Raw genomic sequence first — 15,841 nt, forward strand, 5'->3', positions numbered from 1 at the left:
CAGTACTATCATCACTGCTATACAAATGTATGCATTTATATACTGTAGCAACTTTACAAGACAATGAATGATTTGTCTTCATAAAGCATGTCATTTCGAGTTATGAGCTAAAATTATCTCACGATTTGGGGTTTAAATCTTGTATAAGTATAATATCTTTGAAGGAAGAATGATAGCCAACATTAAAATGCCATTTTCTTTTTGCTGCTTGGAGCGGCAGGTGCTTTGAATACATTAAGCCTCATTCACAGTTTCATTACATTTTTTTGTAGTGCTGTGCAGGTTTCTGTCACCTTTCACATCCCAAAAATAACATAAAAACCCAAGTGGAAATTACAAAATAAGTTTATTCATATAAACGACTACAAAATTCTATTAAACAGGGTTTTTTTCAGCAGGAAACAAATTAAGATAGTGTGGTATTACATTTTCACAAAAGCAATATCAAAAACACATACAAAGATAATAAATTAATCTGTAATTTTTACATAGCTCTTCTGCGTTGACTGAGTTTCGGGAGCTCCCGCTGTCTGTAAGAGGAGGCACAGCTATCCTGAGATTCACCGTTTTTTTAATTTGTTTAAACTTACATGACCTTGCAAGAATATTTCTGAGTTGATGCTTCCCTATGTATTTGTTTTTCCACACACCCTCCCACACGGGAAAGTCCCAAACCGGCTCTTATTTACAAAAGATTTTGGAGCTGTGAAGACTGAGACTAACACTGCATAGATGATTCATTCACACCATCAGACATGAAACCTTTTTTTTCTTCATTTCAGGGCTCCCATGGTGACAGAGTCCTTCCCCTCACAGGAGTATGGGAGCGAGGAACGTTTTGTGGTGGCATAGGAGGCATACGGTGGGGTGGAGGAGGTGGAGGAGGAGGAGAACCGGGGCAGGGTGGCTGTAGAGGAGGGGAGGCCTTGCGTCTGCCTCTCAGGATGGCAGTAGGCTGGAGACGAAGACCTGCCTTTGCTCTGCAGGCTGCTGCTGCTGCTGCTCTGCAGAGGAGAGCTGGAGGTTTTTGGGCCACGAGTCAGAGATGACGTGGAGGAGCTGGAGAGAGGCGAGGTCCTCAAGCCGTAACCGAGAATGCCCGTGCTCATCAGAAACTCCCTGGAGCCGTATGCAGGGGGAGTTGGTCCACGGGAGCCTGGGGGGCGAATGTTGTCCGGTGGGAGACTCCTCCTGCTGGGGATGTCGTAAATACCCATATCTGGGCCATAGAGCGCCTGCGATCTGGCCTGGAGACGGAGCATCCTCTCCCTCTCGTCCAGCTCCCGCCTCTCGTGAAGAGATGCCATGATGGTTTTTGAAAAGTTGTCGTAGCGTGCAGCAGCAGACTTCGGAAGCGTCGCGTCCTGCGGAACTAGATCCCGAAGGTTGTCTCGAAGACTTTGAGCGGCCATATCTCGCATCACAAGACCTGGAGGAGGGATGTCTCGTGAGGTTACGCTTTGGGTCGCCAGGTCTCGTGGCATGAGCCCTTGAAAAGCAGGAGAATGGTCTCTTTGAATGAAGCCTTGGAAAGAAGGTGAGGGATCCCTCGAGGTGATACCCTGCAAAGAGGGTGAGGGGTCTCGAGGCTGAGGAGACTGTCTGGTGACACCCATAAACACAGGACTGTAGGCGTGAGGAGGCGGCCGCTGCACACTCACGTCTGTGCTCAGGGCCATGAAGTGAGGGTGGTAGCTGACTGGAGGAGCCCCTCTCTGAGCCAGGAACTGAGGGTCTGCAGGGTTGATGACGTTTTCATAGGAGAGGCTGCTGCTGCTGCTGCTGCTGTGATTGGGCAGCAAGCTGGAAGAGGAGATGATGCCCGGCGAGTGATTGGATCCCAAACCGTCAGCATGCATGGCAGGCAGCTGGGATTTGCTGCCATGGCGACTGCTGGCTTTTAGGGTGAGAGAGCGAGAGTTGAGTGTCAGGGAGTTGAGCTGTAGCGGGCTGGAGACTGCGCCGGTCTGGAGGGGAGGCTGGACGGGCAGGCCGGCCTTATGGCTGCCTCTCACTGGGCTTTCTTTAGACTCAGAGCGGAGGTCAGGACCTTTGTTGTTCCCTTGCTGCTCCGATGTCTTCAGCAGCTGAGCAACACAAAACAAAACAGACAGCAAAGTCTGTCAGACACCGATAAAAAAAAGAAAAAAAAGCAGGACTTATATACTGAGGCTCACCAAAAACCTGAACTGAAAACACTAACAGTCACCTGCTCTGGAGGAATGGGCGATGACCCTCTGGATATGGCCTCCAGGACAGGCCGGAGCTGCGGCACGGTGGGAATAGACGCAGGAATGATGGTTCTGGTGTGATGTCCCACATCTGAAAAAGAAGTCACCTGGTGATCATTCATAGGCAGCAACAAATTCATAGAAGGATATGTAATCACGTCTCAGAAATAAGGCTGGGAATCATACATACTTTTCTTACTGTAAACAAATCCTGTGAAAATACTAAAACCAATTAAACACTAGTTTGTCTCTAAATACTTTCTGATGAGTCTGTCTGAAGCACTCAGCCTGAAGGCCACTGTTTCATACTGAAGATGTAGAGCTTGTGTTCTACAGGTCACAATCTAAAAGCTGTATTATATCCTCAAACAGAAAGGCCTTCTAGCTTTCACAACACATCACTCAAATAACGACCTTTAGTTGGTTATTAGTAGAGATGTGTTGCAGTAGTCAGTTCAGTATTCATGGCACAGTGTGTGTGTGCGTGTGCGTGTGTGTGTGTGTGTGTGTGTGTGTGTGTGTGTGTGTGTGTGTGTGTGTGTGTGTGTGTGTGTGTGTGTGTGTGTGTGTGTGTGTGTGTGTGTGTGTGTGTGTGTGTGTGTGTGTGTGTGTGAGTGAGTGAGTGGGCGGACGGGGGTGGGGTGGTTGTCAAATCAAGTTAAGAGCTCTGCATGTCACGTCAATGTGAAGAGAATCTTTGTCGTCACCACACAACTATGTATGTCATGAAAGTACAGCTGCAGCGCTGCGTCTGGTTATCACTGTATGTCAGTCGCCGGTACCATCGCTGGCAGCTGCTTGGCTCCTCAGCAGACCGTGGTCGGGTTTCGGTGGCAGCGGTGGTGGAGTTTTCAGTTGTTTGATGTCTGACAGCTCGACAGCTCCAGTTGAGGTGAGAGAGAGAGAGAGAGAGAGAGAGAGAGAGAGAGAGAGAGAGAGAGAGAGAGAGAGAGAGAGAGAGAGAGAGAGAGAGAGAGAGAGAGAGAGAGAGAGAGAGAGAGAGAGAGAGAGAGAGAGAGAGAGAGAGAGAGAGAGAGAGAGAGAGAGAGAGAGAGAGAGAGAGAGAGAGAGAGAGAGAGAGAGGGGGGGGGGGGGGGGGGGGGGGGGGGGGGGGGGGGGGGGGGGGGGGGGGGGGGGGGGGGGGGGGGGGGGGGGGGGGGGGGGGGGGGGGGGGGGGGGGGGGGGAGAGAGAGAGAGAGAGAGAGAGAGAGAGAGAGAGAGAGAGAGAGAGAGAGAGAGAGAGAGAGAGAGAGAGAGAGAGAGCTGGCAGAAAAAAAAAAGACACAAAGACAAGGGAGATATATCTCGATTGACTTGACAACTGTGGTCACAATCTTTTAGACGATGTGTGAGAAAAGATCCAACTGTTCCTGCATACTTTATTTTGAAGGTCCCGGCTCTGTATCCCGTTGTCCCTGACTTTCACCGGCATCTGTCTGTCGATCTCTGGCCTCAGGAACGGAGGTTGAATATGGATGACTGTCTTCTTATAGGGCCTCGACGTGTACCTGGTGTCACAGGGCAGACAGACACCCAGAGGTGTTGCTCAATATCTGACAAGGCTGAAGATAACGCAGGAAAAGAAGAAGTCTCTTACTTTGGAGAAATGGGACTGCAGACCAGATACTCCAGGTTGTTACAACAACCTCGTGTAAAAGGATTTACGCCCCCTTGAAACTTCCCAGTTACCTATGGGAACATTAGGAGATGTTTTATTAATATATCCTATTGTTGCACGGATGTAAATTCATAATATTCTAAAATAACACTACTTTTTAGTCCTAAAGATCTACATTGTGGCAACCTGCAGTTTAATATTCAGGAAATCAGACTGACTTGTTCATTGGTGGTTCGTCCTCTGGAGACCAGATACAAGTGGAATCCAGTGAGACCCAGGACGGGGATCAGAAACAGCCCTGATATACTGATCACCACCAGACTGGAGATACTGATAAGGAACACTGCTTCATATTAGCATCAGTTAACACACGTAAAAACACACACAGATGTTGAGTGAGTTGAAGGATACGTGACAGTGCAGTGCAGCTTCCACAGTTCATCCATGTGGTGCAGGACGTAAATGAGGCCAAAGGTGAACACACCAATGATGTGGACGGTCAGCGACAACAGAAACAGAAAGAAGTAGCGGTAGTTTCTCCTCCCGATGCAGTTGTTCACCCAGGGACAGTGATGGTCGAAGTCCTGGGAGGAGATGGTGGAAACAGTTAAAAATCAAACCTTCATTGGCAACTAGATACACGTTGTTTAATACAGGCTGTCTGAACCCTTTTTCAAATTGTATTTCTACTGAGACCACAAAGGATCTGAGAAAAGGATTAACCTGATTAATGAGATCTCTCTCTCCCTCCATCACACTCTCTCCATCATTCAGCCTGCAGAAATCCCCTTTATTGACTTTGCCCACACACACTGCTGCACTCACTCATAAGCACTACTCACTTTCTCCTCTCATCTGTTCATCCATGTCCTCTATTTACTTACCCAGATCACTATTTCCCCCTTTAATCATCTACTTTTTGGTACCTGAGACTGATTCTATTAAAGCCGTCTGTTGTCCTGCAGCGTGCACTCACCTCCACACAGTGGTCACAGACGCTGCAGTGGGAGCAGCGTGGAGGTCTGTAAAAATGACAGGACGCGCACCACTTCATCCGAACCTGGACGCCCTTCACGTCCACGTTCTTGTACAGCGGAGCGCGGAACTCATCGTCCTTGTCTTCATCCTCGCTGGCTGGAAAACACAAAATGTGACTAAATAACACTCACAACTCTAAAACAACCCCAAAAAAAGTGATCTCTCCTGCTGTAAAACACAACGTCACTTCGATTACTCACCCATCGGGAGCACCCCAGCATCCATAAAGGTTGCCATGGTGAAGTTGGCCAGGACAAAGAGGAAAAGGATGGCACAGCATGGTGGCACAGCAGGGCAGATGGTCACAGCCAGCCACGGGCATCTGTATATACACACAGCAGAGAAATACAGATTAAAACTAGTCCCTGTACTTGTGTTCTTTCAAAGCAGAATTCTGTTGTAAACAGAAGGTTTGAGTGTTTTTCAAGTATCCGTCCCTTCGAGGTTGAGGTTAACACAAATCACCGCAACCGCAAAGATTTTAAGGGATCAGCTTCATCCCATTTATTCTGATGGGAGATGTGGATCCCAAAAGTAATTGTTTACAGTGAAGATAAGCATGTATTAGCGTGTGTTCGTGCCCACAACAAGGGATTAAACTACGGGGTCTTTCCTGCACAATCTTTCTGCTCCCTGCAGAAAAGACAAGACACTTACTGCCTCTTTGTTACACACTGAAGACTGAATGAGATGCATTGATTTCATGGTCTTTTTAAAGACGTTAGAGTCTGATTGTGCTTCAACCTCTCAGACGGGTTCAAGATAAATAGTGATAGCAGATTGTGAATTATCATTGCAGTGATAAAAAGAAAGTTAGGTGGAATTACTGTAAAGTAAAACTTCGTTTTTTGTAATCATATTAAATTGATGTAAACTATAAGTACTTCTAAAGTGAACCTGTTAAATTTGTCTGAAATGTGAATTAACCCGAGTGTCCTGTCGAGGATTAGAAGCCGTATAAAGTTTGCCCTAAAATGTTAGACGCCTGTCACGTCTTATCTTCCACCGCTTCAGTGTTTGTAGACGTGCTGAATTATACCGAATGATTATATCTGTACTGTGAGATTAGAGGGAGGGGCAGTGTAATCAGGTTACAGCGGTGGACACAGAGACAAAGATTCACTGGATTATATCAACAGTGTTTGATTGAACGTCACTTATTTAACCTAAATACTGCGAGGGACATCAGTATGAGCAGAGATAATTAATGTGTTGTGAATAATTGCAGATGAACCCGGAAATTTTTTGAAACTGGTGACGTTCTTTGCTTTTTTTGTTTCAGAAATGACCTCGTAGAATCATCAAAACATGATGTGAGCGATTAAACACAAAGTCGGGCTGAAAGTGAAAACTGACAAACGAAAAAAAAAATGTTTGAGTCCTTTGCTTCATTTATGCACTTCATCCCAGTGCAGCTCAATCCCCAAACCCCTGGGCCGGTTTTAGGGGGTGGGGGAGGGGTTCCTGCTGATGCCATGCCAGCTGCAAACCCAGTAATCCCTGGATTATCAACTCTGGATTACAGACCATTTCTGCCAGTCCACTGTATTGTGGAGGCCTCAAATTTAATGCTAAACATACAGAATACACAGTGAAGGCCATATATCGCATAGCATAGCACTATATATTATATACCATGAGCTAAATACAATTGATTGTCTACTGGTGGCCCATGAATGCAGAAGACTCCCTCAGATTACAGATGTTCCCTCAGATTTCAGCAGATGAGAAAACACTGAAAATACAACGTGTATTTCTTTGTTGGTTTGGACAAATTCAGCTTTATGAAATGATTAGAATCTTAAAATATGACAAATATGTGACAAAAAACAAGGAGCATGAAATAATCTGGCAGCCCCCATTCACCCAGGGCGGCTATTTGGGATTTGTGTCCAAGTTCTTCTCGCTAAATGTGCTCATGTTTGACATGTGCTTAAACTGTCATAGCTGATCAGTTACATTAAGCTGTGTAACTCAAGATGGTTATTTACAACAGGCTCTCACCATCCTACAAAAGATGTTCAAAAGTTTAAGAGAAGCCCACTAAAACGGGACACAGCTAAATAACACCATCATAAACTCTAGTTTATTGTTCAATTATTAGCAGAAGCTGAGTGTGACTTTCTCTTTGTGAATCTAAAGGTACATAGACGTGGACCAGATTACAGCGCGGACGCCTCTGCATGCGTCTGTGAGCCTCCATCATTTGGTCTGAGACCATCTGGACTGCAGGGAGAGACAGTTCATTACACTGCAGCGTGGCGAGACAAGCTCCACCTAATGAAAGCGGCCGGGCACGGCTCTATCAAATCACACAGAACAGTAAGCTGCTCTGCAATCTGCACACTGGCCTCAACCCCTGCAGTGGGTCAGTGGCACGGCCGACGCCCGCAGCCGGGTTCACTACCACATCCAGCAGGTCCGGCTGCAGGTTCACTACCACATCCAGCAGGTCCGGCTGCAGGTTCACTACCACATCCAGCAGGTCCGGCTGCAGGTTCACTACCACATCCAGCAGATCCGGCTGCAGGTTCACTACCACATCCAGCAGGTCCGGCTGCAGGTTCACTACCACATCCAGCAGGTCCGGCTGCAGGTTCACTATCACATCCAGCAGGTCCGGCTGCAGGTTCACTATCACATCCAGCAGGTCCGGCTGCAGGTTCACTACCACATCCAGCAGGTCCGGCTGCAGGTTCACTATCACATCCAGCAGGTCCGGCTGCAGGTTCACTATCACATCCAGCAGGTCCGGCTGCAGGTTCACTATCACATCCAGCAGGTCCGGCTGCAGGTTCACTACCACATCCAGCAGGTCCGGCTGCAGGTTCACTACCACATCCAGCAGGTCCGGCTGCAGGTTCACTACCACATCCAGCAGGTCCGGCTGCAGGTTCACTATCACATCCAGCAGGTCCGGCTGCAGGTTCACTACCACATCCAGCAGGTCCGGCTGCAGGTTCACTACCACATCCAGCAGGTCCGGCTGCAGGTTCACTACCACATCCAGCAGGTCCGGCTGCAGGTTCACTATCACATCCAGCAGGTCCGGCTGCAGGTTCACTACCACATCCAGCAGGTCCGGCTGCAGGTTCACTATCACATCCAGCAGGTCCGGCTGCAGGTTCACTACCACATCCAGCAGGTCCGGCTGCAGGTTCACTACCACATCCAGCAGGTCCGGCTGCAGGTTCACTACCACATCCAGCAGGTCCGGCTGCAGGTTCACTATCACATCCAGCAGGTCCGGCTGCAGGTTCACTACCACATCCAGCAGGTCCGGCTGCAGGTTCACTATCACATCCAGCAGGTCCGGCTGCAGGTTCACTAGGTTCCACATCCAGCAGGTCCGGCTGCAGGTTCACTATCACATCCAGCAGGTCCGGCTGCAGGTTCACTATCACATCCAGCAGGTCCGGCTGCAGGTTCACTATCACATCCAGCCGGAGACGGTGGTGAAGCATCACAGTTACAGAAAGCACATCGCTGCCCAGGAAGCTGGCACATTTCCAGACACAACATCAGTGCAGGAAATACTGGGAGTATTAATACTACCAGCACTATTAATACTACTAATACTAATACTACCAGTATTAATACTACCAGTGCTATTAATACTGTAAAACATTGCCACAGACTGTAGAAAATCCAATCTCCACAGCGCTTGCTCAACTCTTTCCTCAACGTACATCAGGTGACAGATATTTTGGAGATGCTTGTTTTGCTGGATGTATTTAAATCATTCAAGTTTTAAAACAATTTAGAAAATAAAAAGCAGAAATATGCATTGAAAAAAGAATTTCAACATTATTTCAATATATTTGAGCACTCTCAATGTTCTGTTCATGTGTACACTTCACTGAGTTTAACTCCTTTAATGAGCAACTATCACCCTAAATTAAAAAATCGCAGCGTCAGTCAACTCAGTACACTCCGAGGTTCCGCTGCTACAGCTTACTTGTTCCATTAGCTAATGGAGGTTCATGTCAGACAATATAGATGTATGATGCAGAGTACCAGCTGGCCACTACTGAGTACTGTGCCACGGGTAACCTCTATACACCACACATATATTTACTAGCTATATATTAGCATTTAGCATGTCGTGACTCATTTGGGGCAATTTGACCTGCAATTCTTTTACAATGAGATTTTTAGGTCATTAAAAACTGTTCAGAAGAAGCGGTGCACAAAGCGTTTCTAGTTGTGAACGAACACTTTGCTCACCAGACTGGAAGGAATTTCAACTTCCAGGCAAAGTGAGACGTCACAGTGAACAAGGGGAATTCTTCCTGTGTTTCTGGTGTGGGATCATCGTTGGCCGTGAGTGACCTGCTGGAGTGGAAACAATGAACCGAACCTTCAGCACTAACTCAAACAAAGGTTCACGGTCACACGAACAAAAGCAGGAAACCAGTAGCTGTTGAGTTTTATCAGGCGAAGGAAGACAAAGAGCGTCTGTGAATGTAAAGGTCGTTCAGAGACTCCAGCAACCTGCAGTGGAAACAAATGAAAACGTCGGTGCTCTAATGCTCCTAGGAGCTGCTGACACTGATGATTGCAGGCAAATTACCAGATGAAAAGGGGCTTCGACTTTATATACAACAGCTTTATTTCTACAAGGGGTTCTCATCTTAATTAAAATAAGGGTTGAAGGTTAACAAATGAAAGTCTACTTTCAGAATATGAATATTGACATTGCAGCATGCAGGAGAGCCTTCAAAACACTAAGGATGCTGTTCACTAACTAATCTACCAATCTATGTTTCCGTGACTCAGTGACCAGAGGAAAGGCCTCCGTCAACTTACAGCAGAAGACAAGCAGCGTCCCCGAGGTGGAGATGAACCTGATCATCTCTGCTTTCCCAGGAAGACTCGCAGATACACGAGACACCGAACGACTTCGTGTTCATGTCAGAAAACTGGGATATTAACCGGCGTTCAACAGCCCTCATGAATTCAGGAAAAGAAAGTGGTTCATATGAACCGGCCTTTAAATCCACTTCCACACTGTTACAGCAGATAAAGAGCTGGTGGACAACACGGCACTGGACGGATATTTAAGACACTCATAAGACAAATTAAACAGCAGACATTAAAACAAAGTGTTGCACTGCTGGTCAGTCAGACGATGACGTATTCAAGAGTTTTATGTAAAGATCAATATCCAGTCACCGAGCTCCTCAGAGCTCCCCGGGGATGGTGAGCTTCCTGCGCTCTGAACGGTTCCAGCTCTGCGTTCATGTTTGTGTCTGAGCAGCAGAATCACCACTTGTTCCTTCAATCATTTGCAGCGCAACGGTTTTGCTGGTTTAGCATCGCAGCCCCAATTAAGAAGTCTCTCTTCAATCTATCATGTCAGCAGGTCATTGATTTATTTTTTTTTCTTCCCCAGTAAAGATGGAGTCACGAAGGTTTTCTGGTCCACGCACGGACTCGTCTCGCCGTCCCGAACGTCTCAGGCCTGCAGCAGTTCGCCGCCCGTCGACTTGTCACAGTGACATATTTTTGTATTCTCTCACGGAGAGGCCTCCAAATGGAGGATTCCAGATTAAGTCATTTGCATAATAAAAAAATGCAGTACAATGGCACAAATACAACTAAACCAGATTCCAAGAGACACGACACAGACTAGAAACCTACAAATACAGAAGTTATCAAATAAAGACGAACAAATTCATTTAGAAGTGTCGAGTAAAACACAGCAGAGATCATTTAAACATATAAATTAAAAAAATGTCAAGGGCATGAAGAAGGAAATAAGGAAAAACTGTTGCAAAACTGCATGATTTCTGTGCGTTAACGGCTCATATTTCCAGGATCTATTTTATCCACAAACAGCTGATGATAAACTCAAAGATATCAGACTTCATTTTTCCCAGATGGGGGATCACATGGCATCAACCAGAGGATCCTAATCCCATACCCCCAATCTGGTGTCAGATTCCAGCAGAAACGGTGCACGGCTGGAGAATACGGGAGAAAGTAGGACAGATATGGCTTCAGAGGTCAAAGGTCAGCAGAGGGGCGTACAGCTGATGAGGTGGGAGCCGTCAGTCAGGAAGTCTGGAGTAGATACCAGATTTCATTCGGTGTATTTTGACATCATTCGGTGTGTTTATTTTGTACCTTTGTACTTGAAATACTTTATATTGCTCAAATATCAGCTCCACCTATTGTCATCATTTAAATTGGATTCTCAGGGTATTATGGGATATTACATTTGATTTTTTTTCTTGCATGCCAGCGTTGGACGGAGTGGATTCAATTCAAACGTCCCTCCACGTCTGCTTTTCCTCACAAATAGGTCAAAAACAAGATGGCTAAAATTAACTCTTTCCAACAGATGTTGCATTGAAATCTGAATTTCAATCAGATCTGGACACAAACTATATGCAGTCAGTTCTTAAAGCCTTTGATTTCCTCCAGATACATTTATGACACATATGGGTCATAGTGACACGGTGACACACGCTGATTGTGGACAGCTTATCCCCTAAACTGTGCTCACTCCTGAGTCCTCAGGGTGCACTGGGCAGGAACCCAGACCGGCCCGGAACCGCCAGCCAACCAGGTCAGATGTTGGCCCTGATGGGCTGCCAGCAGTGAAGGAGGAAACATTGCAGTTTTTAAGGCTGATTTAAGCAACTTTTTATAAATTAGTTTGGTGATCAAATTAAAATTAAAATCCCAAAACTGAAAGTCATTATTTGATTAATGCCAACTTGAGTTTATGAATGTTTAAGGATGCAACAGAGGATGGAAACTTTTACATTTTGTTGCCTCAACATTAAAATCGTCATCTGTTTGAATGAATGGAGACTTGAGGAACGACGGGTGGCTGCATGCAGGAAAAGATGCACAGACAGAAATGTTCCGTGGCGCAAACCAACACGTGCATGTCAGCAGTTTTTCAGGACTTGGTCGCACTTACGTGAAGGCGAAGAAGAGGGAGGTGGATCCGACCAGGAGGCAGGCGGCCGTGCACACCGGGATGAAGGCGCTGGGCTTCAGCGAGTCGGCGCCGCTGGCGGGCATCCTGTCCTCTCCGCGCTCATCAGCGGATCATACCAACGAAAGCGACGGCGAATACACCGCGGAAATGCTCGTCTAGGTCGGACAAAGCCCCTCGTGAATCGCCCGAGGCCGTAAAAACGATCATCCCAACCGGAGGAGGAGGAGGAGGAGGAGGAGAAGAGGAAGAGCCCGCAGCACCGCTGCTCACTGCTGCAGCGCGTCCCGTCTGTCCCGGCAGGCAGCGGCGCACAGATGCCGCCTCCCGTCCATCCCAAAGGTGGTGCTTCTACTCATGAATGACGTGAAGCACTACTACAGCACACAGGCGGAGACCCTCCCCCCTCCTCCTCCTCCTCCTCCACCACCTCCCCTCCGAGCTGATGAACAGCTTTAAAATAGGATCAGATGGAGCCTCATTCTTTTCCCCTGAGTTCTTCCAAAGCTGGCTGCTGGTACTTATAATAAGTTGGAAGAGTTCAGCCTATATGCTGCTGTAACTACAGTATTTAGCTATATTAAGAGTTAATAAATGGTTTCCCACTGATTAACAGCTCATTTACAAAGTCATTCATATCAACATTTGTGAAAAATTCTCCTCCAGTAATAAGATTTGCTTTTTGTCTTTGGGGCTCTAAATTCATCAGGAGGCCAAAATAGACAAAGATGCTGACAACCTGCTTTTTATTTACCATTAAAGGCAGAAAAGTTGTTCATATTTCACAAGAAATATTGTCAGTTTTTTGCCTGTGATTTTATTTTGAAGTAGCTAAAATCAAACCAGTCAGCAATATTTGAATGATTTTTTTTTTTTTTGGGGGGGGATGAAATAAATATTACCCGGGTGTTTTTATCATCAAAAACAGAAGTGACCAAATCCATGAGTTTTTATTGATGGTTTACAATAAAGAATTAATGAGTTATTTTCTTCTACTAATGAAAACGAACTGGAGGTTTGGCTGCATTAGACAAAAGCTTCTTCCAGGAAAAGGTTGATTGCCACAGTTCAGTCGGTGTTTGTTCATTCTCTGAATTAGACTTAAAAAATTCAGAGGAAACCATTTTCAAATTCAGGAGCTTCTCCCACTTTGTGCAGATGAACGAGGACCAGATGATTAATGACGACTAAAATATAATTTGCTTGCAGCGATTGAAACGAGCGAACAACTAAAGCTTCAGCTGAACTCCGGAGCAGCTGCAGTTATATTTAATTATACATCAGGAGGCACAGACACCATCAGGAGGCACAGACACCATCAGGAGGCACAGACACCATCAGTCTGTTGGTTTTCTTCACCTGTAGGGACATTTTCAAAGCTTCGAGTCGCAGCTCTCCAGATACGGTCGCTGTTTGCTCAGTGAATGTTCAGATCTGCTCTGTATTTGCTACCTCGGAGGGCCCGTCGAGAGAACACGCCTCCGTCTCAGCGAGACCACATGATGAAGGCTGCATGAGGATGTAAATATTGGGTTGGGCTTCTCACACCTCTATAAAAGACCAAAGCACCCTTCCTACATTAGAGGAGTGAGGACGAGTGTTGTCGCCTGATCTTCTGAAACCATGGATACGATGAAGGTGATTGAATCCATCATCAGAGGCCTCATGTTTTTAGCGGGGATCCTGGGAAACAGCTGGCTGGTTATACGTTCCCTGCCAGGCCACAAAACTGTCATCCGCACCAACGAGGTGCTCTTCATCAACCTGGCCTTCTCCAACCTCATCACCAACTGCCTGGTGGACCTGCCCGACACCATCGCCGACTTTGCCGGACGATGGTTTCTCGGGGAAACCTTCTGCGGCGTGTTTCGTTTTTGCGCCGAACTCTCTGAGACCAGCAGCATCTTCACGACCTTCTTCATCAGCGTCTTCTGGCACCAGAAGCTGGTCGGCTCCCTGAAACGCGGCGGCGGCGCCGTGCGGCTGGACAGCCTGCGCCCGGTGGGCTGTCTGCTGGCCGGCAGCTGGACGGTGGCCGTCATCTTCAGCGTCCCGCACTTCTTCTTTGTCGTAGTGGAGGCAGGAAATGAGAGCAAAGAAGACTGCTTAGAAGTCTTCCCCAATCCTGTTGCCCAGCAAGCCTACGAGATAACTTACCTCACCGTGGCCAACGCGTTCCCTGTAGCTGGGATTGTATTCGCCAGCGTGCAGATCGTCATCACGCTGCTCCAAAACCAGCGACGCATTCAGAGTCATAACTCGGATCAAACAAAGGAGGCGAGTGAAGAAGGAAGCGAGAGTGTTGAGAGCAGAAACGAGGACACATCAGTCAGCGCCGTCTCTGCCTCTGAAGATCTGAAGGAAAGCCACGTTTATACGGGCGCGGCTGCTTCTTCCTGTCCAGACGCTCCTCCTCGCTCTGCCCTCGGCAGAGAAACCGGCAGCGACCGCAGAGCTGGAGCTCAACCGACTCTTTCAGGGCCGAGCCAGATGCCATCGAAGCCGAGCCCCAACTCGGGCCCTCAGGTGAGGGCGGCCAAGAGCGTGGTGGCCGTGGCCAGCGTGGTTCTGGTCTGCTGGCTGACTCATCTGCTTCTGCGCATCACCAACAACATCCACACTTCATCAATAGTGTTGGAGGTGGCCAGCTACATCGCTGCCTCCTACACCTGCATCATCCCCTACATATTCCTGCACGGAGTCAAGAAACTTTCCTGCTCGTGCAAAAGATAGAAAACGTTTTTTGTCTCTGAATCCTCGTCCGTGCTGTTCCTCTCATCAAATATTCAACTGATCACCAAAACCTCCGTTTGTCTCTCCTGAATCCAACACGTTAAACGGCTTCGATGTTTATTCATCAGCGTGTGATGCGACGGCATCATTAAGAACTAAATCTGTCAGAATAGTCTTTGATAAATCATTTCATGTCCATTACTGTGATTTGACTAATTATTGTACTTCTGCTGTTTCTGAAAACTGAGTGTTTAAAACGCTCCAAACTAACAGACGAGCACAAACTGCATTTTGAAAGCTTTCTATGACCGAGATCAGCAATCAGTTTATCAACACGTTTGATGTTCCCAGGCTGATAAAGTCTGTATTATCTTTTAAATATTGTATTGAAGCTCCTCATGAAGCCCGTTTATCTAATAGAGACACGGCAAATAATATAAACTGCATCATACATGACAAATAAATATAATATACTGTGTTGCTTTTGGCATTGTCATTGGTTTGTCACTAGTTCTGTCATTTACTTCCCAACTATGAAAACAGATCTCTAAAATGAAACGTATTATAAATATAAACTAATATAAAAGGTTTGTGCATCCTGACGTGTTGCTGTTCGCACCGGAGTCTATCAACAAATCTAAATTTACTGCAGCTGAATGTTTTCAACAAGGACGCTCAAACCCACAATTAACTATTTGAAGGATTTTCTGCTTTACTACTTTTTTCTTTGTTAAAACAGCATGTTGAGTGAGAATATTATTATAATTCAGACACAACTGAGAAGATAGTTTGATGCGACGGACGTCGGTGCGGCTGTTTGCATTGATTGAAGTTTTAATCATTATTTATTGGAACTTGTGCAGTCAGGATCAAGTCAAACTTATTTATCACGAGCCTGAAAATTAAACATAATTGTGTACTTGAGCACGCAGCAGTAATTACTGCCCTGTTGGTGATGACGCAGAGAAATCTGGAGTGCCGTTTTAAATGATGGATAATTACATAAACAGTGTCACATCGCCGACGCAGAGCAATTAGATGCTCCTTTCTGCTGATAACCAGCTAACAAAGATTTTCTCCCGCTCCAAAAATGACCTGTTCATGTATTTTCACACCCTGAATCCAAATACGCTCAGAATTTCTCCATCAGCCATGTTTATGTTCCAGAGTCCTGACAAACATGGAAACTAAGGCAAGTGGAGCCCCTCTGTGTTGGTAGACTATTGATGGACACGAAAGATGCCAACTTATAGGTAAAAATCAGTTTAC

At 46.5% G+C, this 15,841-nt stretch overlaps 2 protein-coding genes across 2 annotated transcripts; one reads left to right on the top strand and one right to left on the bottom strand.

Annotated features, from left to right (window-relative positions):
* Positions 1-327: 327 nt before the first annotated feature.
* On the bottom strand, positions 328-12,187 carry zdhhc8a (zinc finger DHHC-type palmitoyltransferase 8a). Its single transcript, XM_069713805.1, has 10 exons — positions 11,822-12,187; positions 5,088-5,209; positions 4,826-4,983; positions 4,261-4,433; positions 4,068-4,170; positions 3,829-3,920; positions 3,610-3,739; positions 3,014-3,128; positions 2,210-2,322; positions 328-2,087 (listed from the first exon to the last, which is right to left on the bottom strand). The coding sequence occupies exons 1-10, from the start codon at positions 11,923-11,925 to the stop codon at positions 774-776; spliced, it is 2,424 nt and encodes an 807-aa protein (XP_069569906.1). The 5' UTR covers positions 11,926-12,187; the 3' UTR covers positions 328-773.
* A 1,250-nt stretch (positions 12,188-13,437) lies between these two features.
* ora5 (olfactory receptor class A related 5) lies at positions 13,438-14,799 on the top strand. Its single transcript, XM_069713778.1, has one exon. It carries the CDS (start codon positions 13,463-13,465, stop codon positions 14,570-14,572), a length of 1,110 nt encoding a protein of 369 aa, XP_069569879.1. The 5' UTR covers positions 13,438-13,462; the 3' UTR covers positions 14,573-14,799.
* Positions 14,800-15,841: the final 1,042 nt, after the last annotated feature.

Source organism: Brachyistius frenatus, unplaced genomic scaffold (assembly GCF_029030835.1).
Source record: "Brachyistius frenatus isolate BFR_SWC_R1_liver_20210118 unplaced genomic scaffold, ASM2903083v1 Contig_122, whole genome shotgun sequence".
NCBI classification, from domain to species: domain Eukaryota; kingdom Metazoa; phylum Chordata; class Actinopteri; family Embiotocidae; genus Brachyistius; species Brachyistius frenatus.

Excerpts from the sequence above, each read along its gene's own strand:
- zdhhc8a (XM_069713805.1), bottom strand. The coding sequence starts at position 11,925 with ATGCCCGCCAGCGGCGCCGACTCGCTGAAGCCCAGCGCCTTCATCCCG. Across the intron at positions 5,210-11,821 it reads TCCCTCTTCTTCGCCTTCAC|ATGCCCGTGGCTGGCTGTGA; the intron begins GTAAGTGCGACC and ends GTGTATATACAG. Across the intron at positions 3,921-4,067 it reads GACGAACCACCAATGAACAA|GTAACTGGGAAGTTTCAAGG; the intron begins GTCAGTCTGATT and ends ATGTTCCCATAG.
- ora5 (XM_069713778.1), top strand. The coding sequence starts at position 13,463 with ATGGATACGATGAAGGTGATTGAATCCATCATCAGAGGCCTCATGTTT.